The following is a 25589-nucleotide window of genomic DNA, read 5'->3' as shown; positions in this document are numbered from 1 at the left end:
TGGATGTGCCTGGCAGAAGAAGTGGGCAGCTCGGGGGGCTTGGGCAAGTGGCATGGATATGGGGCTGGGCTGGGAGCCAGCAGCTCTGCTGCAGCAGGAGGGGTTGTCCCCATCCCAGTGCGGAGTGGGGACAGTGCCAGGAGTGCCAGGGCACCAAAAGCAGCCCCTTTCCTTCAGGGCAGCCTGTCTCCGAGCAGCTGGATGTCCCCAGTGACCATCAGGAGAGAGGTGGGTGCTGGCCATGCTGTGTCCCACAGGCTCCTGCTGTGTCTGCTTCCTTGTCCCCAAGTGTCCTCATTGGGACCTGTCCGTGCCAGCCTGACCCAGCTCCCCGCAGCCTGCCCCGATTTGGTTCACATGGGAAAACTGAGGCACGGCATGGGATGGGCGTTCACCCATTGAAACCCAGCTGCAGCACAGATTCTCTCTGGGTGGCCAGAGATGGACAAGGAGACTCGGCCACACAGGTCCAGCTCCAGCTGGAGCAGCATCTCCCCGGAGCCACGGCCAGGACAAATGCACTTCGCTGCCCACCCAACACCGTCCCCCCGCAGCCCGCTCTATCTTGCTGTCCCTCCGCACGCAGCGGGTATTGATCAGCCCGCAGGATCTATCTCCCGATTCCTCCTGCGGTATCTCTCTGCTCCGAGTATCTCTCAATCTGCTCTGCTGTCTGCCATGCCCGTCTATACCTACAGTATCTATCCGCGCCGCCTCCACCGCGCCCGTCGATACCCGTTTGTCTGGGGGATTTCTCTTTCTCTCCACCTAGGAGCATCACCGGGCCCCGGCAGCACAACGAGGCCGAGCAGGAGGGTTTTGGGGACACAGCCCTGACAGGGACAACTGGGTCAGGTCCCCGTGGTGGCCTCACCTGGGGTGAGGGGGATGCTGCACCCCACAAATTATCCCTGGCTCCTTATGCAGAGGGGATGGGTGCAACCCACCACCCTTGGGTGCAGCCCTGATCCACGGGGACCTGCAGAGTGATCCCTGGGGGGCTGCTGGCCCTGTGGTCCCATTATCTCCCCCAAACAGGAGACTGGGGCGTAGCTCCCAGAGGCAGCTCGTGCAGGAGCCTCGGCCCATAAACTGATGCCTGGGGGGGCTGGCAAGTGCTGGGAGGTCGCTGCCACGGCAGGAGAGGATGGGTTGGGGCGAGCTCCAGCTGTCCAGCCCCGGCACGGGATGGCCGACAGCTGCTTTATCTCCTGTGCAAAGATAAACAGCGCCCGGGGGCCCTGCGGGGTCGGGTGCTGCCCCGCTCCTGCAGGAAGGGGCTGGTTTCCAGCAGAGCCACCACGGCACCATGCTGCGAGAGCCCCAGGGGTGCACAGAGCTGGGTGGGCATCCAAAACATTGGCTTTTCCCTGCAAAGGGAAGCAGGGAAGGGGACGGAGGCTTGGAGCAGCCTGTGGAGCCCGAGAGCAAAATGTGGCTGCCTCCCGGGTGGCTTGCGTGGTGGGCAGGTGGCTCCGGAGGGGACAGAGCTCCTCTCACCCTGTGCCACCAACATCCAGCTCAGTGGGAAGCTTGAAGCTTTCCCTGGCTGCAGGGGGACAAAAGTCTCTGTTCCCTGTGTCTGGGTGCTGGGGACCCGTGCAAGCCGTGCTGCTGCTCCAGACAAAAAATCCCCAGGAAGGGCAGTCAGCTCCTCCACCTCCTGCCAGAACTGCCTCCAGAGAGGAGCTGTGCAGGAAAATCCTGGCAGGCAGGCAGGCAGCCTGGGGGAGCGTGGGGATGCCCCCAGCAGGGCTGAGCCCCCTGCTCTGTCACAGCCCTGACCCACCCAGGACATCGCAGTGCTGTGGAGATTTGCTCGATGCCCCCCCGTGCCTCAGTTTACCCACCAGCACGAGGGCCTCAGGACCAGGATCAGCCCCCGGCTGGATGCTGCATATACAGGTGCACGTGTGTGTGTAAGGGGGGGGGGCAGGTTTGTGCCAAAAATACTGTTCCTGCAGGGCTGGGGGATGCACGCAGCCCCCCTCATTGGGACCCCTCCGTGATCCTGGCCCCAGCCCGCGGGCAGGGCTTGCACAGAGGCCAGGGCTCCCTGCTTGCTGCTTGCTTCACCCTCCCCTTTGTACCCACCCAGGGACAAGCACTGCGGGTGCACACACCCCCTCTGATCCACACACGCGTGCACACACCTGCCTGTGCACACAGTGCACCCGCACCCAGCCCCGTCTGCACACACCTACAGGTAAGCACACAAAACGCACACGCCCAGCCCCGGCAGGCGCACGTAAACCCTTATTTCTGACCCCAGCAGTGTGCAAACGTGCACACACCCACACGCCTGGCCCCTCCAGCCGTGCACAGAGCTGCATGTGTGCGTGTGTGTGTGTGTGCAAGTGAATGCACGACGTGTGCACGGACTGTGCTCCCCAGGATAAACGTGTGCTGTAAACACAACGTGTGTGCATGCACACGTGCAGTGCACACCCATTGCATGCACACACACCCCCGCTGCATGCACTCAAACCCCCATTGCAATACATTTACACACCCATTGCATGCACACACACCCCCGTTGTAACACACACACCCCCGTTGCATGCACACACACCCATGCAAGGTGCTCGCCTCCCTCGCTGTGCACAAGCACAAGTGTGCTCACACCCTGCGTGCACCCACGGAGCACACAACCTCCCCACAAGCAGCACACATGTGCGTGCAAGCGCAGTCCCCCTGCACACGCAGCCACACGCCTGCAACTTGCACCCCGTGCTCCCAGCGCCCACCCAGGCGTGCAGGCACCCCCACGCGTGCACACCCACTCGTGCACACGCAGCTCCCACCCCCCCCTAACCCTCCAGACCCCGGGGCCCTCCCCGGATGCCTCCCTTCGCCGTGCGCTAGCAAATGGGAGCGGGGAGGGGGTGTTGCTGCCCGCCTGCCACTTGTTGCAAAGGAAAAAAAAAAAAAAAAAAAAAAAAAAAAGGAAGAAAGAGAGAAAGAAAGAAAAGAAGGGGAAGAAAAAAAAAAAAAAAATCCCTCCCACCTTCTCTCATCTGCTGCGGAATAAAAGAAATATCGGCGGGCGCGGCGCCATGTGAGCGGCGGGCCGGGGCCGGGCGGAGCAGCGGCCGTGCCCCCGGGACGGCGGGGGGAGCCCTGGGAGCCGGCGGCATGGTGGGGACCCCCAGCCTGGTGGCCAAAGCCGCCCCGGTGAGGGCCACCCCGCGACGGGACGGACCGCAGGGGCCCCGGGAGCAAGGGGGTCCCGCTGGGGACGGGATGGGGTCGCTGGGATTTGGGGGATCCCGGTGGGGAAAGGGGGTCCCCCCCTCGCTCTCCAGCGGTAGGACGCGGTGCCCCCTGGGGGGGGAAAAAGGGGGGAAAAAAGGGGGGCTGGGGGTGGGATTATGGGGGTCCTGGGAAGACGCGGTCGCGGGTGGGAGCGGGGCGGGGGTCCCCGCACGGAGCCGTCTCGGGAAGGACCCCCAAAAGGGGGGTGGGGGGGTGCGGGGAGGGGTCCCGGTGGCTTCGCCCCCTCCCCAAACCGCGCAGCGCCGGCTCCTTCAACTTTTGGTGCACGGCCCCCGGGGTGGCTGGTGGGGGGGGGGTGGGGGGAGAGAGAGAGAGGGAGGGTGGGGGTGCTTCCTCCCTTCCCTCCTCCTCCTCCTCTTCCTCCTCCTCCTCCTCCTCGTCCTCTGAGGCCGTGCCCTGTGCCCGCAGCCGGCCGCCCCACCGCGGGGGTCCGGGCCGCCGGGGGGGCTGCGGCTGGCGGCGGTGATGGAGAGCCTGCAGCGGCAGCAGGCGGCCCGCCTGGCCCGCAGCCCCGACGGCCCGGCCCGACGACCCCCGGCCGAGCCCGCTCCGGCCCCCGGCCCCGCTCCGCCGCCCCCCGCCGCCCCCCGCCGCCGCCCGGCCCCCGGCCCCGCTCCGCCGCCCCCCGCCACCGGGCAGAAGGAGGAGGAGGAGGAGGAGAAAGAGGAGGAGGAGGAAGAGGAGGAGGAGGAAGGGGAGCCCCGGGACCCGCCGCCCGCCCCGCATCACGAGTGGACCTACGAGGAGCAGTTCAAGCAGGTAAGCAGCGCCCGGCGCCGCGACCCCCCAAACTGGCGTCCCCGCTGCCCCCTACCCCCATCCCTGTCCTGCCCCGAGGGGACATCCCCCACACCCCCCTCGTTCCCCCAGACATCATCTCTGTGCCGCCCGAAACGGGACACCCCCCCAAATCCCCTTCCACTGCCCCCAAACTGCATCCCAGGCAGCCCGTGCGCCCCAGCACCCCCATCCCACCCCAAATTCTCTGCACCGCCCCTGTCCTTCATCCCACCCCAACAGGAATCCTCTTGTGCTCTCCATCTCCCCCCACCCTAAACCCTGTTGCACCCTGTCCCTGTCCCCCACCTGCCTGCCCCCAGGTCCCTGCGCTCGCCTCTGGCCCCGTGGGGCTGGGAGGATGCCCTGGGGCACAACGGGGTGCCCAGCATCCAGGCACCTCCCCATGCCCACCCTGACTCATGGCAAGCTCTGTCCCCTGGGGTAAAACAGGGTGTCCCCTGTCCCTACAGGCTTTGAAAGGTCCCCAGGCAGAGATGGAGGGGGCAGCGGGGGCAGGTGGAGCAGCACCCCCAGGGACAGCCGTGGTTTCGAGACAGGATTCGGCTTTCCCCTCGTGTTTTGCTGCCAAGGGGATGTGACGAGGGTCCTGGTGCATGATCACCCCAGGAGCTGAGCTCTCCTGTGTTTCTGTGAGGGCTGGGATGTGTTGTGGCTGCTGGATGCGTTTTCTGATTCGTCTTATTTGGGCTTCTGATAATTCTTATATGGGCTGGCACCTTGACCCCATCCCTTTGCTCTCAGTGGCGCAGACATCTCAGGGATCACAGGGCCTGTGGGGCTCGGATATAGGGCAGAGAAAAGGCCTCTGTATTTAATACCATGCCCCCTCGCATGGACACCTCCCTGCTGGGTTGTGCAAGCCCTGGTGTGCACGCCGCGGGTGCAGGGGTGTGAGCACAGGTCGCACAGCACCGCTCGGGTTTGCGCTCCCGGTGTGCTCCTTGGGGTTGTGGTGAGACGGAGCGGTGATGCTCACAGCAGGGAGGGTGCAGCGAAGGGACGGAGCGGGCAGAGATGTCCCCGTGTGTCTGCTGCAGGGCTTTTTAGGCTGGCACTGCTCAGGGGACAGCAGGACGTCCTCACATCCACCCGATGCTGCGGGGTGCGCAGGGACGGGGACACTTCCCGCGGTGCTCACCCCCAGCAGGAGGGGACGGGGACCAGACTTTCTGCCTGGACATTGCACGGCACAGCGAGGTCCCCAATTCCCCGGGACCTCAGCACCTCAGAGCCGTGGTGCCGGGGAGCCCGGCCACCTCCGGGGTGGGTGCGCTGCATAGGCTGAGTGTATCTGGGGGGGAAGTGTAACGTTACAGCCCGCTGCGCAGAAAAAGGCTGACTGTCCGGTTCCTGGGGTCAGGCAGGAGGTGGGATGCGGCTCCTCCCTCGCTCCCGGGGCCGGGGAGGCTTTGCAGAGAGAAGGCATCCCAGGCATTTCTTCTCCTTTGGTCCCACACCCTGCCCCTGGTCAGGGCAGGAGCAAAGCCGGCTGCTGCCGGGAGCAAATCGCGGTGTAAATGCGAGGGGACGGATCGAAGGGGGCTTCGGGGTGGGGGGATAAATCCTGACCAGGCTCCTGGGGTGAAGCTGGCTGCTTGCATGCTTCCTCCCCGTGCCCTGTGCGTGGATTTCCCAGCTTGTCCCAGCCAGCCAGGGGACAGGGGACATGTCCCTGGTGCCCCCAGGTGCATAGGGACCAAGGGACTGATTGCTGCTGGATGGCTTATATGGGATGGGAGAATGGAAAGGAGATTTTCGTGGTGCTGCCCCATATTGGTGGCAGTTTGGGGCAGGCTGCGTTGCCGGCTTGCCCCAGGGGCTGCGGGGTGGCTGTCACTTCTGTCCCACCCCTGTCACCTTCTTGGTGGGGGGGGACATGTCCCCTGGTCCCTCCCCAGGCTGCGGGGCTGTGTCTGGCCCAGCCTGGAGAACAGGTTGGGAAGGGACAGACGAGGGGGTGGTGGAGGTTAAAAGGCAAACTGCAGGTCGCCCGGGGGAAATACATGGGGACATTCGCTGGGGGATGAATTTGGGGGGCCAGCAGGACCTCTGCTCTGATCTGTGTGCATTTTGGGGCACACGTTTGCCTTGGAGGTGGCTGGCAAGAGCCCGGCGTCACTCGCCCTCTCCTTGCTCTCTCCTTGTTGCTTTCTCCATCGGGTTTGTCCCCACGGATGCAGCTCGCAGCGGATCCCCGTGGGGAGGAAGGAGGTGGTCGCCCTGCCCCATTCCTCCTCCTCCTCCTCCCGGCGCATCTTCCACCCAGGTGCAGCAACAACAACCGCAGGGCTCCCGGGGCTGAATTAGAGGGTCTCTGGTTACACCGCAGCGGGACGGGCGCCGTGTTTGTTCCTGGCCGCGGCTGCCGGCAGATTTCTCGACCACAGAGCTGCGGGCAGGGCTCATCCCGGGGTCGGGACCACCTGCGGCGAGGGGGCTGCGGGGGGAGCGGGGCTGAAGCTCTGAGGGTCAGGGCGGTAATCCCCGCTGAGCAGCAGCCCAGAGTGAGCAGCGGAGCTCCCGGGGTGCCCGCGGGGGTGTTATGGGTGTGGATGTGAGTGTGTGGATATATAAATGTCCCTGCGGGTGTGTGCTTGTGAGCCCGTGTGTTTGTGGACCCACACGAGCACCCATGTGTGCACAGACCCCTGCGAGACCCCATGACTGTGCATGTATGGAGCCATATGGACCCACGGGTGTTTTGGGCAGGGTTTGGGGCTGGCCCCCTCGACACTTCTTTCCCCATCCTCATGTGCCCAGGGGGTGCCAGCCCCATCCCCGCTGCGGTCTGGGGGTGCCGGGAGCCTCAGCAGCCACCGCAGCCCCAGCCCCCCGACCGCAGCTCCCTGGGGCTCTGTGCTGGGGCTCCGAGGAGGAGGTGTAAAAACTAATCAAGGGTGTGAGGAGACAGGCGCTGCGTGCGGGAGGGGAGCGACAGCAGCCCCGGCTGGTGTGGGAGCTGGGGACGAGCGCATGGAGAGATGGGGACAGCAGTGTGTCCCCCCCAGCAGCACCAAGTGTGGGGAGAGGAGGGGAGCTGGGTCTGGCAGGACCCCGTGCATCCCCTCTGGGGGTCCCCACCCCACAGCTGCCCCCAGCTCTGTCCCCAGCTGCCACCCTGTAATCGGATGTCAGCGATGGGTATGGGGGTGTGCATCCCTTCTCCAGCTCCTGCCCCCGATAATCCACTAATTGGGTTAATGATGGAAGCAGAGCCCCTGTGCCAGCAGCGGGGTGGGCAGGGTGAGGCAGGGAGCGGGGATTCAGCCATGGGGAGGTGGGAGCTGGCCCCACTGGGACACCCACGGGGGTGTGCAGCTGCGTGGGGGTGAACCCCACGAGCCCCCCCTTCACCCCGGGGCCGGGGGCTGCCGTCCCAAGGCCGGCGCCACGAGCAAACAGTCCCTCACCTTGCCCCGAGCCGGGTTAATGTTTGCAGCAGGCAGCTCCCCAGGCAGGGACCGGCGGCGGCAGGGAGGGGGTTTTAATGGCCTGCCGGATCCGCCGTGCTATCAGCGCTGATTAAACCTGCTGCTCTATAAAGCCCCGTTAAATATTAAGCACGGAGAATGGTTTTGGGGAGGGGGCGCTGGGAACGGGCTGGGGACATCCGGCATGGGGGTGTCTGGCTGTGCCAAAGGGGTTAATGCTGAGGATGGGGACACCGGGGGGAGTGTGGCCCCTGTGGGGGCTGTGGGATCGGGGCAGAGCCCCCCCCCCGTCAGCCAGCAGCATTTGCAAATGCAGCCGGCACCCGGGCAGAGCCGTCCCGTAACCATTAACTTATTAACGGCGCAAGGTCAGGGGTGGCTGGTGCCCGGCGGGGAGCGAGCTACAGGATGGGGGGGACCCCAGGAGGGGAGTCCCAGAGCCCCCAGCTCCTGTGCTCGCTCTTGGGGTGCATTCAGGCCGGGTGGTGGCAGGGCTGTGGGTAAATGGAGGCACTGGTGGCTCCCCAGTCCCACTGGGACACGGGGGGCACTCGGTGTGCGTGCACCTGGCCACACACCAGGGACACCCAGCTTGGAGGTGCAGTAATGCTCCAAAGGGGTGCGAGGTCCCCAAAAGAGCCCGAGGTCTCCAGAGGACCCCGTTGGTGCTCGGCCACCTGCAGCGTGCTGGGGGCTGGGGGGGGGATGTGGGGAATTGCATCTCCTGGGCTCCCTGCGTGAGCAGCAGCCGGATGGAAAAATTAGCAGGGCGGCTAATCAATGCGGTGCATATTAAGTGGCTCGGGGTTGGGGGGGACGCGAGGCAGGGGGGAGCCGAGCAGGGTTCGGGATCGATGCAGCCCGTATTAAGTGGATTAAATCCTGGTTGCTGATCTGAGCCCTGGCTGCCGGCGGGAGGTGGCAGCCGAGCGGGGGCTGCGGGGGTCCCCGCTGCGATCGCTTCCCTTGGAAGTGCTCCTCGGGGCAGCCTGGAGGGGCTTTGCACCCCTTCCTTTTGGGATCAGCTGGGCCATGGGGGGCTGGAGACCCCAGCTCCACCCCTGCAAGCCCCCCAGAGCCAGGAGAAGCGCCTCCGGGGTTAGCAAGTGTGCTAACGATGTCATTTAATTGTGGCGAGGCGGCGGGGGAGGCACGAGGTCTATTCACATCCCGTTAATAAACCGTGTTCGACCCGCTGCCCTTTAACCTGCCCGGCCAGCCCCGTTATCCCCATCCCTTAAGGAATCAAGACGTCACCATGGCGATGGGATGCTGGCAGTGAGCAGGATGCCTGGGCATGGCCAGAGCTGCACCCGTGTTGGTTTGGGGCCGAGGACACCCCAAGTGGCTGCACCGGGCTGGCACTGGGGATGCCGTGGTTTTTTGGGGGGCCAAGCCCCGCAGACGGGGTCCCCGAGGTCCGCAGAGCAGAGCAGAGCTGCGCACCGGCGGGGTATCGATCCCCGGGCTTGACAGTTTAATACTTGTGTTTATAGAGGAATATAGTTACATCGATGGCGTTAAATGAGTTACTAATTATATCAATACAAACACGATTAAAAGGGTCCTTGCTCATAGGTCACCGCAAGCAGGAGCTGCTGCTCGTGTTGCACAACTGCCCCCTGCTCGAGGTGCACGGTGCGGGCGTGCAGGAGGTGACCCTGGGATGGGGTGGCCCTCTAGGGGTCCACGTCCCCCCCCCGGGGTCTGTATCCCCACCTGGGGTGTGTGCCCATGCAGGGCTGTGCGTGCTTGTTTGGGGTTATGCATGCTAATAGGGAGCAGGTGTACCCATGAAAGGCTGTGCATGCCCATTTGGGGCTGTGCGTGTCTATTTGGGGTTGTGCGTGCCGATTTGGGGCTGTGCATGCCCATTTGGGGATGTGTGTGCCCATTTGGGGCTGTGCGTGCCCATTTGGGATTGTACATTCCTGTATGAGGCCAGGCACATCCATACAACATTGTACGTGCCCACATGGGGATGTGTGCTTGTAAGCTTTTTGCAAATGGGTTCGGGGCCGCGCACGCTCGTGCAGGTTGCGTGTGCACCGACGCAGGGTTGTGCACACTCGTGTGTGCCTTGGCCAGCCTGAGCGTGCTCCTGCAGGGATGTGCAGGGTGCCTTCCCCCCGGGGTGGCTGAATGTGCTCGCGTGGGGTTGTGCTCACCCTTGTGCGGGGTTGTGCACGCCTGTGGGAAAGGAATTCCAGGTGGCTCCGCGCAGTTTCACATGTCCCTGAATTAGAGATAACGGGGAAACGAGCGGTAGAAGCAAAAACTTAGAGCGAGGCTGAGATAAAGTAAATTGGCTGCGGTGTTCGGGATGAGCTTTGGGCAGTGGCCAATTGCTGGCTGGCTCGAGGTGCGTGTCTGGGGGTCTCTAACCCACTGTGTGACAGATCCGGGCACGTGGGACTACAGGGAAAGTAGATGTAGTAGTGAGAAAGGGCAATAGACGTTCAAGAGCCATCAGGAGTCCGTGTCTTGCATCCCTTCACAAGCCCATAAAGGGCTGTGCATGCTCGTGCAGGACTGTGTATGCCTGCGTGGGGCTGTGCGTCCCCGTCTGTGGTAGTGTGCACCTGTATGGGGTTGTGCGTGGCCCTCTGGGGTTGTGCTCTGCTGCTCCAGTGGCTGGTCCCCAAAGGAGGCTGGCGGACTGCAGTGCCCACCTGCAAGAGGAGGAGGAGGGTGAGTGGCAGGTGATGAAGATGGCACCTTTCTTGGGGCTGGGGGTGTCTGGGGGGACCCTCTTTGCCTGCAGGCCACTCCCATGCCACCCCTGAGCACCCACAGTGCCTGGATCCTATACCCTGCTTTGCCTGGGACCCAGCCCACCCACCAGCAGCAGAAATCCCCCAAACCCACCTCCTCTCCGGCCTGAGCATCCCCAAATCTCACGGGACACCCAGCGCATCCCCACGCGCCCGAGGGCCGTGCCAGCACATCCCTTGCTCCTCACTCATTTCTCGTCTCCTCTTAAAAGCCGACCTTTGCTCCCTGCTTGATGTAATGTGTTTTTGTGTCTCGCTGCCCCGCAGATAAAAGGTTAGAGGTTAATATATGGTGGAGAAGAGGTCCCAGCGCTTGGAGGTCACACCTGTTTGGGGGCTGCGGGCGCACGGTGGTGGGGAGCACGCCTGGGCTTTGTGGGAGCAGAAATACAGTGGGGGTCTTGCTGGACACCCCCACTGGGAGACCCCTGGGAAGGTCTTGGCTTGATGTCCCGCAGCAGGAGGGATGGTAGGGGCTGGGCTGGTGGCCAGGCAGGGAAACGTGGGCTCCCAGGGCGCTGCTCCCAGCGTGAGCTTCAGCAGGGGATGGGGAGGAGGGTGACAGGGACAGGGAGCTCGTGGGGAGGAAGGGACAGCAGCAGAGCACCACGGAGCACTCGAAAACGGTGCTGAGGGCTGTGCAGAAGTGTCTGCCCGGCGATGGGAACAGAGAGCAGAGTCACGTCCCACATCCCCACATCCTCACATCCCCATCTTCTCACGTCCCCATGTCCTCACGTCCCTGTGTCCCCTTGTCCCCATGTCCCCGTGTCCTCTTGTCCTCATGTCCTCACATCCCCATCCCCACGTCCCAGTGTCCCCGCACCCCCACATCCTCACATCTCCCTTTATCTGCCCGTGAATTATGTGCCCTGTGGAGGGGGGGCCTCCCCTCCTATTGGTTTTTAACGGCCTTTCCCAGCACAATTGTTTTTTAAACGACTCTATTTTGTGCCTGACTTTGTTTTCCAGCTTGCATTTCTTTGTATATGTTTTGGAAATCCATTCTGGACTGCTGAGTTTTGTTTCTTTTCAATGGCTTTAAATTCTTGCCGGGCTCGCTGGGAGGAATCGGTGTCTATAGCGCCTTCGATTGGTGCTAATTTTTCCTTCATGTGCTCTGACTTTTACTGCTGGGCCATCGATCTGGCGGTCTCCAATTTGTCATGGTCACCGAGGCGCTGTGCTGGAATCAGCCGAGCCCCGGCTGCGAGCGTGGCGCGGCCGCATCCTGCCCTGCCACGGGGCTCCGCGCCTCCAGGAAAGGGAAACTGAGGCACGGAGGCAGCCAGGGCGCGGGGCAGGTGGGGAGCCCACGGCAGATCCGAGCCCGGGGATGTGTCAGGGAATCATTTTGGGGAAAGCTGGGGGGTTAAAGGGGTGATGCCAGGTGCCAGCAGGGTCCCCCTCCCCAGTACTGTCCCCTGCCACCCCCCTGCCTACGTGCCGGCGGTGCTGACACCTTTCCTTCCCCAGCTCTACGAACTGGACGAGGACCCGAAACGCAAGGAGTTCCTGGATGACCTCTTCAGCTTCATGCAGAAGAGAGGTAAAGGTGGGTGGCTCGGGTGGGTGCCCCCCAGCAGCCGGTTTGGGGCTCGTCTCTGCGAGCTGCACCCCACCAGGCTGGCCGAGCTGGCCACTGGCACGCACGTGGGGCTCAGCTCTGCCTCCATGCCCCGCATCTCCTGCACCCTGCACCCCACAGCCCTCAAATCCACGCTTACACACACCCTCCTAGCAGGGTGCTGCCAGCCGGAGGGGCTGGGACCCCGAATTTGGGCTGGTGGTGGTGCCCCGTGCTGATGCCCACCAGCAGTGCCCACCGGAGAGGCGCGGTAGGGCTGCAGCAGAGCCTTTTGGCGAAGTCCGTTAGCAAAACCCATTAATTACGCCCATTAGCCATGCCCAGCAGTGTCACCCAGCGGGGATGCCCGCTTGCAGTGCCTTACAGCGATGCCTGGTGGCGATGCCAATTAACAACGCCCGTTAGCAGCGCCCATGAGCAACCCCCGTTAGCGATGCCAATTTTTGGGTGCTCAGAGCCATACCCAAGCGCTGCCAGGGGGCTGCAGGAGCAGCGCGGGGGCCCAGGGGTTAAGAGCCCTCCAGCCCACCCGGCCCCATCGGAAATCTTTGCTATCGGCACGGGGACGAGCCAGCTCCCGGGGACTCGATAAATGCTTTAACCTTCGCCCTCCCCATCCGGGCCCGCGACAATTAAAAGTTGCCGAGCGCGGGCGCGCGGCCGGCTGTATTAATTAGAGCCTTTTGCCGGTGTGTGGATTAATGAACACGCCGCTCGATAGCCAGTAAACCCCAGGCAGAGGTTAATGCCGAGCTAATTAACGGGGGAAGGCTTGCGGAGGGGGGCTGGAGCTGGCTGTGTGTGGGGCGAGGGCGGCTGGGAAGGGGCGGTCGGCCCCGAGCCTGCTTTTGGGAGTGTTGGTGAGGGTGGGTGCCCACCCGCGGGGCAGCAGCACCCGGCTTTTGGGGGGCTGAGACCCCACAAATTTGTGCCATGTGGGGCTGCCGTGGCCATGGGGCTCCCAGCAGAGCGTGGCTGGAGGTGGACGGGGTCTGGGTGCTGCCCCGTGGGCTGTGGGTGCCCCCCAGCTGTGGGGCAGGTTGGGGGGAGCCAGGGGAGCACTGGCACTGCCCGACCCTCATCTCCCCCCCTCAGCATCCATCGGGGCCACAAGATTCATGGGCTGCTCAGCGGCTTCATTATCTCTCTCTCCAGAGCTAATTAACTCCCTCACCATTGGGGCCGGGGCTAATTAAGCGAGCTGCCTGGCGGTGCGGGGAGGAAGGAGGGAGCCCGGTGCTCCCCAGTCCCTCTCCTGTCCCCTCCCCGGGCCAGGTGACATCTTGGGGTGACCCCGGGGGGGTACAGCGGGTGGCGCTGGGTGCCGCAGCTCCGGGATCGGGCAAGGGGGCACCCCCAGAGCTGGGTGCTGCCGAGAGCTGCTGTGGGTGCCCCTGTGGCACCCAGGGGCTCACGGGCAGGGGGCTGCGTCCCCAGGGTGGCAGCGGGTGAGGGATGGATGGCGAGCCCTAGGAAGGGGCTGCGCATCCCCCCACGCTTGCACCCTCCCCGTCCCCACACCGAGCCGAGGGCCCTGCCGATAACGTGGCATCATTAATCAATCCCGGAGCTAATTGCAGCGGCACAATGGCCCCGCCACCTCCACGGGCTTTTGTGCCGCGCACCCCGGCCGCTGCCGGGGCCATCACTCTGCGGGACGCAGACAGGTCCCTTTGTCAGCGGGACGGGCACCGGCCACCCGCTCCGTGCGGCCCCGAGATTAATTGCCAGCAGCTTTCATTAGCCACCGCGGCCAGGGAGGGGGGAGAGAAGAAGTCCGGAGGGCATCGATCTGGCTCTGGGACCCACAAACTCGTTCGCAGCTTTGGGGGTGATGGGGAGACCCCGAATGGGAGCGATGGGGCCGGTGCTGAGCAGGGCTGGTGAGGGACCGCCAGCAGATATCAAGTCGATATCTCTGCTTTCTTCCCAGGAGGAAAAACTCCTCTCCCCCTTTCTGATCTAGCAAACAACGCAGACACACACACACACACAAAAAAAAAAAAAAAAAAAAAAAAAGTTAAATGAACTCAGTAAAGGAATAAAAAGAGCTCATTTTTCAGGCTTATGCGAAGAAGCCGAGCCAATATCGGGGCCATAAATTAGGGATGCTGGAGGACGGCGGTGAGTGACGGCTTCGTTTGAGGGGCGAAGCGCGGCCGTGACAGCCTCCCCTGGCGAAATGGATGGGTTTCCGATACCACCCGCACCCCGGCAGGGAATAAATACAGGGCGGGGTGGGACAGGAGGGGACGGGACGGGATGCTCATCCCTCCTCTGCCCTGCTGCAGCCCTGCCTGCCTGCCTGAAGCACTGCCCCCAGGCACCGCGGGGCTATTTTTGGGGTGCTGGGGAGGTGGGGAGGGGGCTCTGACAGCTCTGGGGACAGCCAGTGCCCGCGGTGGCCGTGGGGACAAGGCGGGGGCCGTGTCCCCAGAGGGTGAGGGTCCCCGTGGGCTCACCCCTCACCCTTTTCTCTCCCGACTCGCCCGGCCCGAAGGGACGCCCGTGAACCGCATCCCCATCATGGCCAAGCAAGTGCTGGACCTCTACACGCTGTACCGGCTGGTGACGGACAAGGGCGGGCTGGTGGAAGTCATCAACAAGAAGATCTGGCGGGAGATCACCAAGGGCCTCAACCTACCTACCTCCATCACCAGCGCTGCCTTCACCCTCCGCACGCAGTGAGCACCCAGGGTGTCCCCCAAGGGGGGACAGAGGGCTCCCACCGTGCCCGGGTGCTGTCCCCAGCCCGGTCCCTGCTCGTTTTGGGGCTGTCTGGGAGGTGCTCGGTGCTGGCTGTGATCCCGGCTGCCTTCCCCACGCAGATACATGAAGTACCTGTACCCCTACGAATGCGAGAAGCGGGCGCTCAGCTCACCCGGGGAGCTGCAGGCTGCCATCGACAGCAACCGGCGGGAGGGACGGAGGCAGACGTTCGGCGCCGCGCTCTTCAACTACTCGCCCGCCGGCACCCCGACCCTGCTGGGCTCCCCCAAAATGCCCCTGCCGGCCCTCAGCATCTCCACGCACAGCTGCGGCCAGATGGGCCAAGCGCACGGTGTGAAGAAAGGTGGGTGAGGACCACGGCTGCCCCGCCTCGGGCATCCCCACCGGGGATGCTGCTTCTCCCAGGTGGGAAAAAAAAAGAACGACTTTGTTCTTTTGGTCCCCTCTGGGGTGAGAGGGGACGGCTGTGGAGCTGGGCCCAAGCCCCGATGCGGAGCTGGCAGCCCCTTCTCCGTGCCCACCCTGCTCTGTGGTGTGGGGACGGCGAGGTGGGGCGGCGAGGATGGGGTCTGTCTGAGCTCTCCCCGTGTTTGCAGAGGACGGCGCGGTGCCGGGGCGCATCGCCATCCCGGTGGGGCTGGCCGGACACCACCTGGCCGCGGCGCAGGCGGCAGCAGCGGCCTCGCAGGCGGCGGTGCTGGAGCAGCTGCGGGAGAAGCTGGAGACGGGGGAGCCCCCGGAGAAGAAGGTGGCCCTGACGGCGGAGGAGCAGCAGCGGCTGATGCAGCAGGCTCTGCAGCACAACCTCCTGGCCGTGGCCTCGCAGTTCCCCATGAACATCAAGGTCTCCAACCGAGGTAGCGCCCTGCAGCCCCCTACCCTGACACCCTTGTGGGGGGGAACGCGGCTGCCTGGGGAGGACAGGGCCCCGTGGCTCCCTCCGGCAGGTCGCTTCTGTTTCTTCTGGTGCTCATATTGGTCTTTCCTTCCCCCAGATGACAGACAGGAGACCGCATTGAACCTGTCCACCAACGGCATTAGCAGTATCAACATGTCAATAGAAATAAATGGAGTTGTCTACACAGGTAAATAGAAGGGCCGCTTGCCCCGTGTAATTGCGGCCGGGAAATCCAATAACTTATAGCCACTGCCTGGCCAGCAAGTCCTTCCTTCAATCTGATGTCTTTACTATAAAATCCATCGTAATGAAGTGGCAGGGCCCGGGGAGAGGGGGCAGGAAAAGGAGGGGGGCAGCCAGGCCAGCAGCTGTCCCCCAGGAGGGGCTGGCAGCGAGTGGCCAAATTGTGGGACAGACGGACAGCAGACGGACAGACTTGGGCTGAGAGGAGCTAAAAGCCCCCCCCCAGTTAAAGCAGACAGCTTTTCCTCCAGCAGATAAATATTTAACGAGCCAGAAAGGTCAGGGCTCAGCAGCACGCGAGGCCACCAGCCACAGGGTCCCGGGCCACCTTGGCGGGCTGTGTAAGGCAACAAGGGGATGGGTGGCAGCACAGGGAGACACCGAGGGCAATGGGGTTTGAAGCCCCCGGGGGTGCCAGTCCCTAACCCCATTTCTCTCGCTCCCCAGGCGTCCTGTTTGCCCGCCGGCCCGCAGCCCCGCCGGCCCCCGGTGGAGGGAGCACCCAGAGCCGGCTGAACCCCACGGCCACCCCGAACCCGCCGCCGCCGGCCCCCTCGCACAGCCACACTCCTGCCAGCGCCAAGCCGTAGGGGCGACGCTCCCCGAAGCACACGGGGTCCCTGGAGAGGGGTTGGGGGGGGGCTGAACCCCCAGCCGTGGGGCAGGGATGTGCCCAGAGGAGTTTGGGGATATTGGGTGGCTCCTGGTGCTGAGCAGGGCTGTGGCCGTGCAAAGCCACGAGCACCCACGGGGCCCTTTTGTCCCTCACCCCCACATGTGGGGCCCCCTACCCGCATGCACCCCCAAAGCACGCCTTCTGTGACCCCCCCCCCCCCCCCCCAAACAGCTCCTGCTGGCCTGGGCTCCCCTGCACTCTGCAGCCCCTCTGGGCACCTCGATGCACTCACCACATCCCCCGTACACGCCTCAATGCACTCTGCAGCCCCTATACTCACCTCGAAGCACACGCTGTCCCCCCCACATTGGCACACGTGGCATCCCCTGTACACCCTACACACACCTCATTGCACGCTGTGTTCCCTGTACACGCTGGCAATGCACGCACTGCATCCCCCCCACACTGCCCCCACCCCACACATCACACCGTGTCCCCTACACACACCCTACACCCCCGTGCACACTCACTGCAATCACTGCAGACCCTTTATTTGCACCCCCCCACCCTTGCCCCCTGCTCTGTGCCACCCCAGGATCACCCCTCGGGTGTGTGTGGGATCACACTGGAGGACAAATACTGGGGAAACTGGTGGGACTGGTGGGGAGGGAGGGGGGACTATTCGGATGGGGATATGGGGGGGCTTACACACTGGGAGGGGTTTGCTGGAGGGCAGGGTGGGGAGGCCCAGCAGTGCCCCCAACCAAAGCCCACCCAGATGCTGGGGTCCCCAAGGGAATTAGAGGGTGGGTGGGCAGTGGGATTGGGGGGGAGGGCGGGGGGCTCCAAACTACCTCGTTGGGGCGGGGGGGTGGGCACCTCCTCCACCCGCCCGCACCCTTGGGTGCCAAAGCAGGCGAGCGCGGGGCGACGCTCACCTCTACCTCAGCGGGGGCCGGGGATCGGTGCCCCCACCCCGCGGCAGCGCGGCTCTGTGTAACTATTAAAGGAACTGAACTGCAGGACCGAGCCGGGGATGAGGGCGACACGGTGCCGTGGGGTGCGGATGTCAGGGTTGTGTGGGTGTGACACGGCTCAGCCCCGGCACACAGCTCCTGCAGCCCGCTGAGGGGATGAGAGTGGGATCGATGCAGCATTAATTGGGGTTTCACGTCCCCTGTCACTGCCGGGCAGCACCGGCCACGGTGCTCATCGAGCGCCAGGGCCCCAGGGGGCCGGCAGGGCGCAGTTGGTCCCGCGTCCCCCCTCGTTACGCAGCTCAGGGGGCGATGTGCGAAGCCACGCTCCCCGGGGGGCTCGGGGACACAGCTGCTGTCACCTGAGTAACCAGCCTGGATCGATGCCCGCTCCCCGCGTCCCGCAGGGACTGTAATTGAGCGGGAGGGAGGAGATGGAGGGGTGCGGGGATGGAGCCGGGCTGGCAGGAGGAGCGCTGGGCTGCAGGCAGGTGGCCGTGGCATCGCTGTGCCACCACCGAGATGGGGACGGGGATGGAGGCCCCCTCTGAGCCCCCAGGAGCAGGGGCGGATTCGCTGCACACCATGCTGGGCTGCACAAAGCCATTGCGGTGGCTTCAGGCTCGTCCTGTGACCCCACAGCCCCAGTGCCCAAGCCCCAGGAACACCTGAATTCTTCCCCCTTTTGGGGTGGGTTATCAGACCCTGTAGCACGGGGATTTGGGGCATTCCTGCACACCACCTGCCCTGCTGCACGGGCTGCAGGAGTGCTGGTCCCCTCTAAACACAGCCCAGCGCTGTGTGCACAGCCCCCAGCCCCTGCTGCAGCCCCCAGACACTCCTGCTAACGAGGCCGCTTCTAATTGTCGCCTTTGTGGAACAAAGCGCAGCTCTTCCCTCTGAAGATGCCTCTCCCACAGCCCAGCTATCGATCCCTGGGAAGAAAGGCAGAGCACACGGGGCCTCAGCCTGCTCCTCCAAGGAGATTTTGGGGTCACAGCGCTGCTGGGGCCATCCCACAGCTCCCCCCTACAGCCTGGTGGCCCCGTACAGACGCTCCCTGTAGGAGCACATGTAGACGGACCAAGGTTTCTCAGGGCACAGCGGGTTTTGCTCTCAGCAAGGGGCACGGGAAGGTCCCCAAAGCCATCCAGCTGATGAGGCGTCACTGTTAGCAGACGGGTTTGAGCTGGGAGCCCAGCCTGGCATTAAATGGTGCCAGTTGTGGTCTCCCAGCACGACACCCAGCGGGGCACACCTCAGGCTGCTGCGGGGGCCCCCAGGCTTCTCCCCTTGACCCCAGAAGGTGCCTGGGCTGCGTCACCTGCCATGAACTCATCGAATCCCTATGAGGGACCCCAATAACCGAGTGCTGGCAGCCACCACTTCCACCGGCCCTGTGGGTCGATAGCGGGAAGGTGAGGGCGATGGGGGGCCGGGGGCAGCCCTGCGGCAGCCCCCCGCCCTTCACAGCCCCATCTTCCCCCCCTTCCACGCCGCCGAGCGCCTCTCGCCCGCAGCAAGGAGGCAGCGATCGACCTCCCTTGAAGGCAGAGCCTCCCTCTGCAGTGCAAATTAGCATCGAGTGGCCCCGGCTGCCCGCAAGGGGGCTGCGAGCCCCTAAAACCCCACAGCTCTCCTTTCCCCCCCCCCCCATCCCCCGCCATAAGGCCGCCATTAAGGCCCGCCCGTTGCCATGGCAACGGCATCCCCCTAGCAACGCGCCGCCATGGCAACCGGACCGGAAGCGGACGTGCCAGAAAGCGGAAGAGAAGGCCGGGCTGCTTCCGGGCCGGGCGAGAAGATGGCGGCGGGGACGGTGGCGCTGGAGCGGCTGCGGTGGCGGCTGGAGGAGCTGGAGCAGCGCCTCGGCGGCGGCGCCTGCGAGCCTCGTAAGGTGCTGGGCCCCGCTCTGTCCCCTCCGGTTTTGTTTTTATTGCCCCCCCCCATACCCGTTAGCCTTCCGCTGGCGGCAGGTAACGGGCCCGCCCCCTCCCTGTGCGCCCCCGCAGGTGGCGGACGAGCTGGTGAAGGTGCAGGTGGCGCTGAGCAACATCGCCGGCAAGAGGGAGCGCGTCAAGATCCTGTTCAAGAAGAGTGAGTGCTCCGGGAGGGGTCCGAGGCAGCTTGCGGGGTTCGCCTTGACCCCAAAATCCCTTCCTCGGACCCCAAAATCCCTTCCTCGGACCCCAAAATCCCCTCCTCGGACCCCAAAATCCCCGTTTCGGTGCTCCCCAGATCCCAAAAGTCCCCCCCTCGGTGCCTCTGTGCTGTTGCGTAGCCCCCAGGTCACCCAGCAGGGGGTCGTCCTGTTTGTGCCTCTTCTCCAGAGCTGCTGAGGTGGGGAGCGGGCTCCTTCGGTCTGGAATAGTGCACAGCTGTGTGCTCTGCCTGAAATACAGCTCTCAAAGGGGATTTTTGCGTGTTCAGGCTAGCCACGCCCTTGTGTCTGTTGCTGTTGTGTATGCTGGGGGTGGCGAGGAGCATGTACCACCACCTGTGGCCACATCTGAGGAGCCTTTTCCAAACCAGGGAGCATCAGCTGCAGGCACTAGAGCCGTGCTTTGCCTCGTAAAGCCTCCTTGTGGCTGAGTTTCATGGCCCAGTAATGCAGAAGCAACATCAGGAGTGTTGGTGTGGTCCAAGGTTGCGGTGACTGTTGAGTGTGAACATACAACCTGTGTACCTGTAAAGGACTTTAGGGATCAGGATGGAGGGCAGTTCTCTGGTTTTATTTCAAGGTTAGGAAGAGGCAGATTTCATTCACCTCTAGTGTCATTGGCCAACCGAAAAGCTAAGCGTTGGAGGTGTCTGTAATAAAGCAGTTATTTCATTTGACTCATTCGTAAGTTCTCAGTTGTAGCCTTCTAAAGTCAGCTGTTTTCAAGTGTTGCAGAAACCCCTGAATCTGAGCAAAAGCAACCTTAAATGGGCAGGTTTGTTCCATAGCCCAGTGGGAAATGCACTTGTCAAAGTGATAACATTTCTCCTACTTGCCTTAAAACATATTATTTCTTCTAGTCGAAGATGTAATAAAATACCTTGACCCGCAGTACATTGACAGGATGGCTGTTCCAGATACCATGAAGCAGCAGTTCATCTTGGCAGGTACAGCATGACATGAGAAGGAACGGGTTTTTAGCACTGCAAAAGTTGTATTTTAATAAGGTTGATTGGGATGGAGTTATTTTTTTGCTCAGTCATAAACATTTGGAAGGATATCCTCTGTAGAGCTACCTGAAATGCGACTTATACAAGGATAGCCATCACCCTCAGTGCTCCATTGTGCATGTCTGTGCTGTTGTTTTATCAGTTCCGGTCCTAGCATTGATTGGTTTAACCGTAAATTAATAAAAGGTTGAAAAGAAACTGGAGCTTGAACAGTTTTCCTTACTCTACTTCCCATATTCTGAGGCCTGTCAAAAAAACAGAGTTTTGGATGTACATGAAACACCTTCTGGTGTTGTCCTCTTTTGCTTCCAAAGAACTTGGTTCAGCCTTGTTCTGGTATAGTCTGGGAATGAAAACTGGTGGAGATTCTCCTGACTTAAGTTACTGTGAATGAGAATCCAGGGGTGAGCGTCACAAAAGGCTAAATAAAATTACAAAAAAAAATCTTTTTTGTACAGCTGGGTCAGCTGGAACAGAGGAGCTGGAATACAAGTGTTCCAGCTGACGATCAGGGACAAGCCCCTCTGTGAGGTGGGGGCTAAGACACTGCTCTGGCTTTTCCTGATGTTCCTTCTTGTCTCTCCCTGGTCAGAGGAGCAGGTCATTCCTTACCGAGCAGACCTCTTGGAGCAGGTGAAGAACCTCCAGCCCATCTTAGACAGTGCCTCCATCCAAGGTACGCCTGTTCCTCCGCAAGTTTGAGCTGCACGTGCCACCCCCAAGCTTTTGCCTGTGCTGTGACTTCTGCTGTGCCTTGTCCCTGGAGAAGGAATGCTCCTTGTCTTGGTAACTTACCCCACGTGATGCAAAACAAACAAAATGGATTTCTGTTCTGTGCTTCCAGCGGTTCCTGACCACGCAGCGAAACTGCAGCGACTCTCCCAGATCCAGATGCAGCAGCAGGTAGCGTGAGTGCTTGAGGCAGCCTTGACTAGCAGGGAGAAGGAACCATGTGTTGGTAACTGCACTGATGCCCCTGTATCTGCAGTTGTCTGAATTGCCTGTTTATACTGCTTACTTTCATTTGTCCAGGGTATTCGTCCTGCAGTTTTAAAGAGGTTTAAGCACATTACAGGGGGTGAGCTAGCCGGGATTTCTGGTAACTGAGTCTGAATTGGAAAAAATCTTTGCCTACAATAAGCCTACTCAAAACAAAGGCTTGAATGCAATACATTGCAGTGGTTTTAACCAACTCCTGTTCCCTCTTTCAGTGGGACACTGAAGTGGTGCACTTCTTCAGTCTCTGGAGGGGTTTTGATACTACCACGTTGTCTCTTTGCCCTTTCCTTCCCCATTTGAGCACTCCATGAGGTGGCAATGAGTAGCCTGGGCATTGCCCAATGCCTCCTTTCAGTGTCTCCCTGTGGGTTTTCATTCTGAGGCAAGCTGAGGATGCTGAGCAAAGGTAGACAGATGGCAAGCACAGCTTCTTTGGCACTTCCCAAATACGGGTGTTTCTTTGTAACCTTCCTCTTGTCTGCTGAAATGCTTTCAGCTGCACTGAGCAGCCATGGCCTGATCGTTAGTCCCAGTATTGGCCCTGTACTGCCAGGGGCTGGAAGGACTGATGTCTTTTAGTTTATTTACTGCTGACTTGCTGGGGCTCTCTTCTTTGCAGGATCAGTGCAAGCAGTTTTCTGATGGTGTCAAGGCACTCCTCGAAGACTACAACAAAACGGTATCCTTCTTGCTGGTGCTCTGGGCCTGACAGAACCGAACTGTCTGCCTGTCTCCTGGCCCACCTTACCCCGTCAGATGTTGGAAGCAGGCAATCCCCAGCACCAGGCTTAATGGCCAGTGCCCTTTCTGGTGTGGTGGTGCTTGTGTCCCTGTCGTGCTGTAGAAAGCCCTTTGAGATGCAGCCTGTGCATTGTTCAGAAGTTGTTCAGGACTGCCATTAACGTGTGGCGCTGTGTGGTGGCTCCAGGTCTTGTCAGTTTGTCTGAGTAGGTTTTGTACACCCTAGTTTCCCATACCCTGTTGTGTTTTTTTTTTTTTTTTTTTTTGTCTCCAGAGGAATCAGGATTGTAATGGTGCGCTCAGGCCGCCAGGGGTTCTTGGGTTTCACTCTGTGGTTTCCTCCCTGAAGTTTCCACGTCTCTTTCCTTAAGAGCATTGTCCAGACCCTGCTTCTGTCCAAGCAGTTCGTCCAGTGGAATGAGATACTGATGCAGCTGGAAGCAGCCAAGGAAGCGAAACCTGTGGCAGAGTGATGGCAGAGCCGGGAGTGCAGAGAACCGCAGCCGGGGCCTTGGGATTCTGCTGGCCTTGGGTCACTCAGGAGATGCTGCAGCACGGCCTGCACTCTCTTGTCTCAGCATCTTCCCGCTCTGTGAATGTGCTGCGAGTGACACCGCAGGCTCTTGGGGGCACCCTGGCCTTGCGGCTGCACTGCGGTCACCCTGAATGAAAGCCACGCTCCTGCTGTTCTGTAATACGCCACTGTTTGTTGATCTTGCACTTCCTTATGTCTTGGTTTGTAACGTATTTAAAAATCCCTTCCTGCTGTTCCTGTGGACCGTAATAAAGCCCTGAAACACAACCTGCCTTGCCTCTGCTGGGTGCAGCCACGGCACAGACTGTGGCCAGGCTCAGGAGGGGAGATGTGCGTACTGCCCGTGCTTGATACTCCATGAGGAAATGTTACACCTCTGCATCAGAGGGAAGTGGTCAGCAGCAAGGTGGGTGAGCCCTGGAGACTGAGGCCCCGTCCACCACGTTAGGGTGGCTTTCCCTAAGCAGTGACTGGCACAGACATCTGCAGGGGGTGGCTGCTCACAGCCTATCTCTATCCCATCACTAATTCATTGAGAATACATCATGTCTATAAATACATGTATATAGAACCCTATAATAAATAAGAAATAATAACTAAAACAAACAAAACAATAAAATCACAAACTGTTTCTCCCACTTCCAGGGAGTGCTGCCTGGAAACACACTAGTTCTGTGTAATTCAATCCCTTATACATACTAATTCATTAAAAATTGTTCTACGGAGACATTAAAGGTTTACAATAGATAGTTTCAACTGTTTTAGCTTTGTTAATGTCTTTGTTAATGAAGTCTGTCAGGTATCAGGGTTATGTGATGCTTTTACCCAGGTATGAGTCCTCCCTTTCTCAGCCATTCTTACTGTCATCTCAGTAGTCAGGAGCACTTGCAATGCTCCATCGCGCTCAGGATGCAGCATTGATTCTCTCCATGTCTGTATCGGAGCCCAATCTCTTCACGGGCCCTCTAGTAATACCTTCTGTGAGCTGCTCACAGAATGCCTCATCCATCTCTTCCTCCTGTTCAGGCGGTCTGTAACAAAACCCTACCAGCTCCTCCTGGTTGTTGCCCGTGCTGCGTGCAGAGGTGCAGATGCCCTTCAGATGAGACGTCTGCCTCACCCCCAGCTTCAGCACTGTTCCCCGAGGCTCTCCTCTGCTGAGCGCTGTTTTATTCCCTTCCCCGTCCGAGCCAGTTGTCCTCTGGTGGGACAGCACACCTTGCCTGGTCTCCCTGAGCCCACCCTCCCTCTTCATCCCCAACACACACGATGCGGGATGGCTCCCAGAAAACACACCTGAGTACAAAGAATTGGATTTAATTCCAGTATTGGAGCTTGTGAGAATCACAAGCTCCATGGACGCTGGCCCTGCCCCTCCCGTGGCCTGCATGGCAGCAGTGCTCAGATGCAGAGCTCTGCGGCGATGCAGACGCCTTCTGCTGCCGATGGAAAATCCTGTCCCAGAAGGAGCGGATGCTGTTGCCGCTCGGTTGCACTGCAGTGCCCTGGGGGCCACAGGAGTGGCGCAGGTGGCACGAGCACGGGTATCTGGTGGTAGGGGCACTGCAGGGCTCTGAAGAGGAGCTGGAGTAGCCGTGGGGCTCCTGGGCTCTTCTGGAGGCTGAGCTGGGAGCTGGCCTGGCCCGGGCATTTCCCCATGGGAGGTTGCTGCCCGTCGTCCACTGCTCTTGGCTGTCGCTGCTCTGGGCCCCGTAACCCAGGGAGCTCTCAGCCTTGCCAGGGCTCTTCTTCCTCCAAGGCCACCACTTCGGTCCCCAGCTGCCTGCCTCAGCCCCAGCGGTTTCAGACGCCGTGGTCACCTCCGCGCTGGTGTTTCCTTTCTGAGGGACAGCCGCAGCCCGCAGGTGGAAGCTGCTGTCGGAGCACCCGGGCTGCGTGGTGCTGCTGCCCCAGTGGCTGCGTGGGGCTCCTGTGGCCGGTCCCACCAAGTGTCCGCGGTGCTTGCGACGGTGCTCAGCCCTCGGGCTTGGAGCTAGGAGCACGGGCCTGAGGGGTGGGTAGACTACGGTGGGCTCTTGTCCTGCCCAGCCATACGGCAGCCCAAAGGGCGTCCTCACAATTTCTCCCAAGGGAGCCGTGTCCATCCTGTGGCCAGAGTTCCTGGTGCAGTGCGTGTGAGCCCGTGGGGCTGCCCAGCCACCCTCCTCCCGGGGCACTGCTCGCTGGGATGGGCGCTCGGGGCCCAGCTGGTCCCCGCGGTGCTGCAGCTCCTTGCGCATGAACGTGGCCTTGGGTGCGTGGAAATGGACAGGCTCTGGGCGGGAGCGTGGTGCTCCAGAGGCTGCCGGGCAGACAACGGAGGCCCCGTGCTTCTTCCTCTTCCTCTTGGCCTGGTCCGGATGGAGGAGAGGCTTGGGTTTGAGGAAGGGGACAGAGGGATGCTGCGGTGGCAGGGAGCCAGAACTGGTGCTCTGGGGCAGTGCTTCGTGCTCCCCTTCAGGTGACTGCGGCACTGTCCCCGAGGAGCTTTCCAGCTTTTCTTCGCTTGCTGTCTCCATGCAGGCCTTGCTGCACTGCTCAGGCCTCGGCTGCAGCTCTGAGATGTCGACAGGGGCTGCAGTTTGGGGCTGGTTCCCATTGCCCTCCTCAGCCCCCAGTGGTCTCAGGATGATGACAAAGTCGGTTTGGCAGCCCTGGTCTTTCCGTAGCGCTGTGTTGGTTGGGCTGGGAGGTGCTGGGAGGTCCTTGGAGAAGCCGGGAGTTGGCAGGGACAACTCCATCCAGTGCTGTCGCACCTCATCTGGGTGAAGGAGACTCTCACGCACCATCACCCCCATTTCTGGTGGCT

General features: G+C 61.6%; 2 protein-coding genes across 4 annotated transcripts; both read left to right on the top strand.

Annotated features, from left to right (window-relative positions):
* Positions 1-2965: 2965 nt before the first annotated feature.
* On the top strand, positions 2966-17016 carry ARID3C (AT-rich interaction domain 3C). 3 transcript variants are annotated; one of them, XM_084505071.1, is made up of 8 exons: positions 2966-3058; positions 3685-4035; positions 11759-11837; positions 14371-14554; positions 14699-14943; positions 15197-15457; positions 15596-15685; positions 16189-17016. In XM_084505071.1, the coding sequence occupies exons 2-8, from the start codon at positions 3742-3744 to the stop codon at positions 16329-16331; spliced, it is 1296 nt and encodes a 431-aa protein (XP_084361197.1). In that variant the 5' UTR covers positions 2966-3058; positions 3685-3741; the 3' UTR covers positions 16332-17016. The 3 variants fall into 3 exon arrangements, with proteins under 3 accessions (XP_084361197.1, XP_084361195.1, XP_084361196.1); XM_084505069.1 differs by having other exon boundaries at positions 2988-3174; XM_084505070.1 differs by having other exon boundaries at positions 2993-3174; positions 11759-11831.
* A 2077-nt stretch (positions 17017-19093) lies between these two features.
* Positions 19094-23047, top strand: DCTN3 (dynactin subunit 3). Its single transcript, XM_084505068.1, has 7 exons — positions 19094-19231; positions 19347-19431; positions 20356-20442; positions 21098-21181; positions 21350-21408; positions 22124-22183; positions 22629-23047. The coding sequence occupies exons 1-7, from the start codon at positions 19139-19141 to the stop codon at positions 22716-22718; spliced, it is 558 nt and encodes a 185-aa protein (XP_084361194.1). The 5' UTR covers positions 19094-19138; the 3' UTR covers positions 22719-23047.
* Positions 23048-25589: the final 2542 nt, after the last annotated feature.

Source organism: Aythya ferina (assembly GCF_964211825.1).
Source record: "Aythya ferina genome assembly, chromosome: Z".
In the NCBI taxonomy this organism is placed as follows: Eukaryota; Metazoa; Chordata; class Aves; order Anseriformes; family Anatidae; genus Aythya; species Aythya ferina.
This window is presented reverse-complemented; position numbering and strand designations above follow the sequence as displayed.

Bases quoted from the DNA above. Each gene is read 5' to 3' on its own strand.
- ARID3C (XM_084505069.1), top strand. From the start codon at position 3,136: ATGGTGGGGACCCCCAGCCTGGTGGCCAAAGCCGCCCCG. The intron at 14,944-15,196 runs GTGGGTGAGGAC...CCGTGTTTGCAG, and splicing joins AGCGCACGGTGTGAAGAAAG to AGGACGGCGCGGTGCCGGGG. The intron at 15,686-16,188 runs GTAAATAGAAGG...CTCGCTCCCCAG, and splicing joins AAATGGAGTTGTCTACACAG to GCGTCCTGTTTGCCCGCCGG.
- DCTN3 (XM_084505068.1), top strand. From the start codon at position 19,139: ATGGCGGCGGGGACGGTGGCGCTGGAGCGGCTGCGGTGGCGGCTGGAG. The intron at 21,182-21,349 runs GTACGCCTGTTC...CTGTGCTTCCAG, and splicing joins AGACAGTGCCTCCATCCAAG to CGGTTCCTGACCACGCAGCG. The intron at 22,184-22,628 runs GTATCCTTCTTG...AGCATTGTCCAG, and splicing joins TCGAAGACTACAACAAAACG to ACCCTGCTTCTGTCCAAGCA.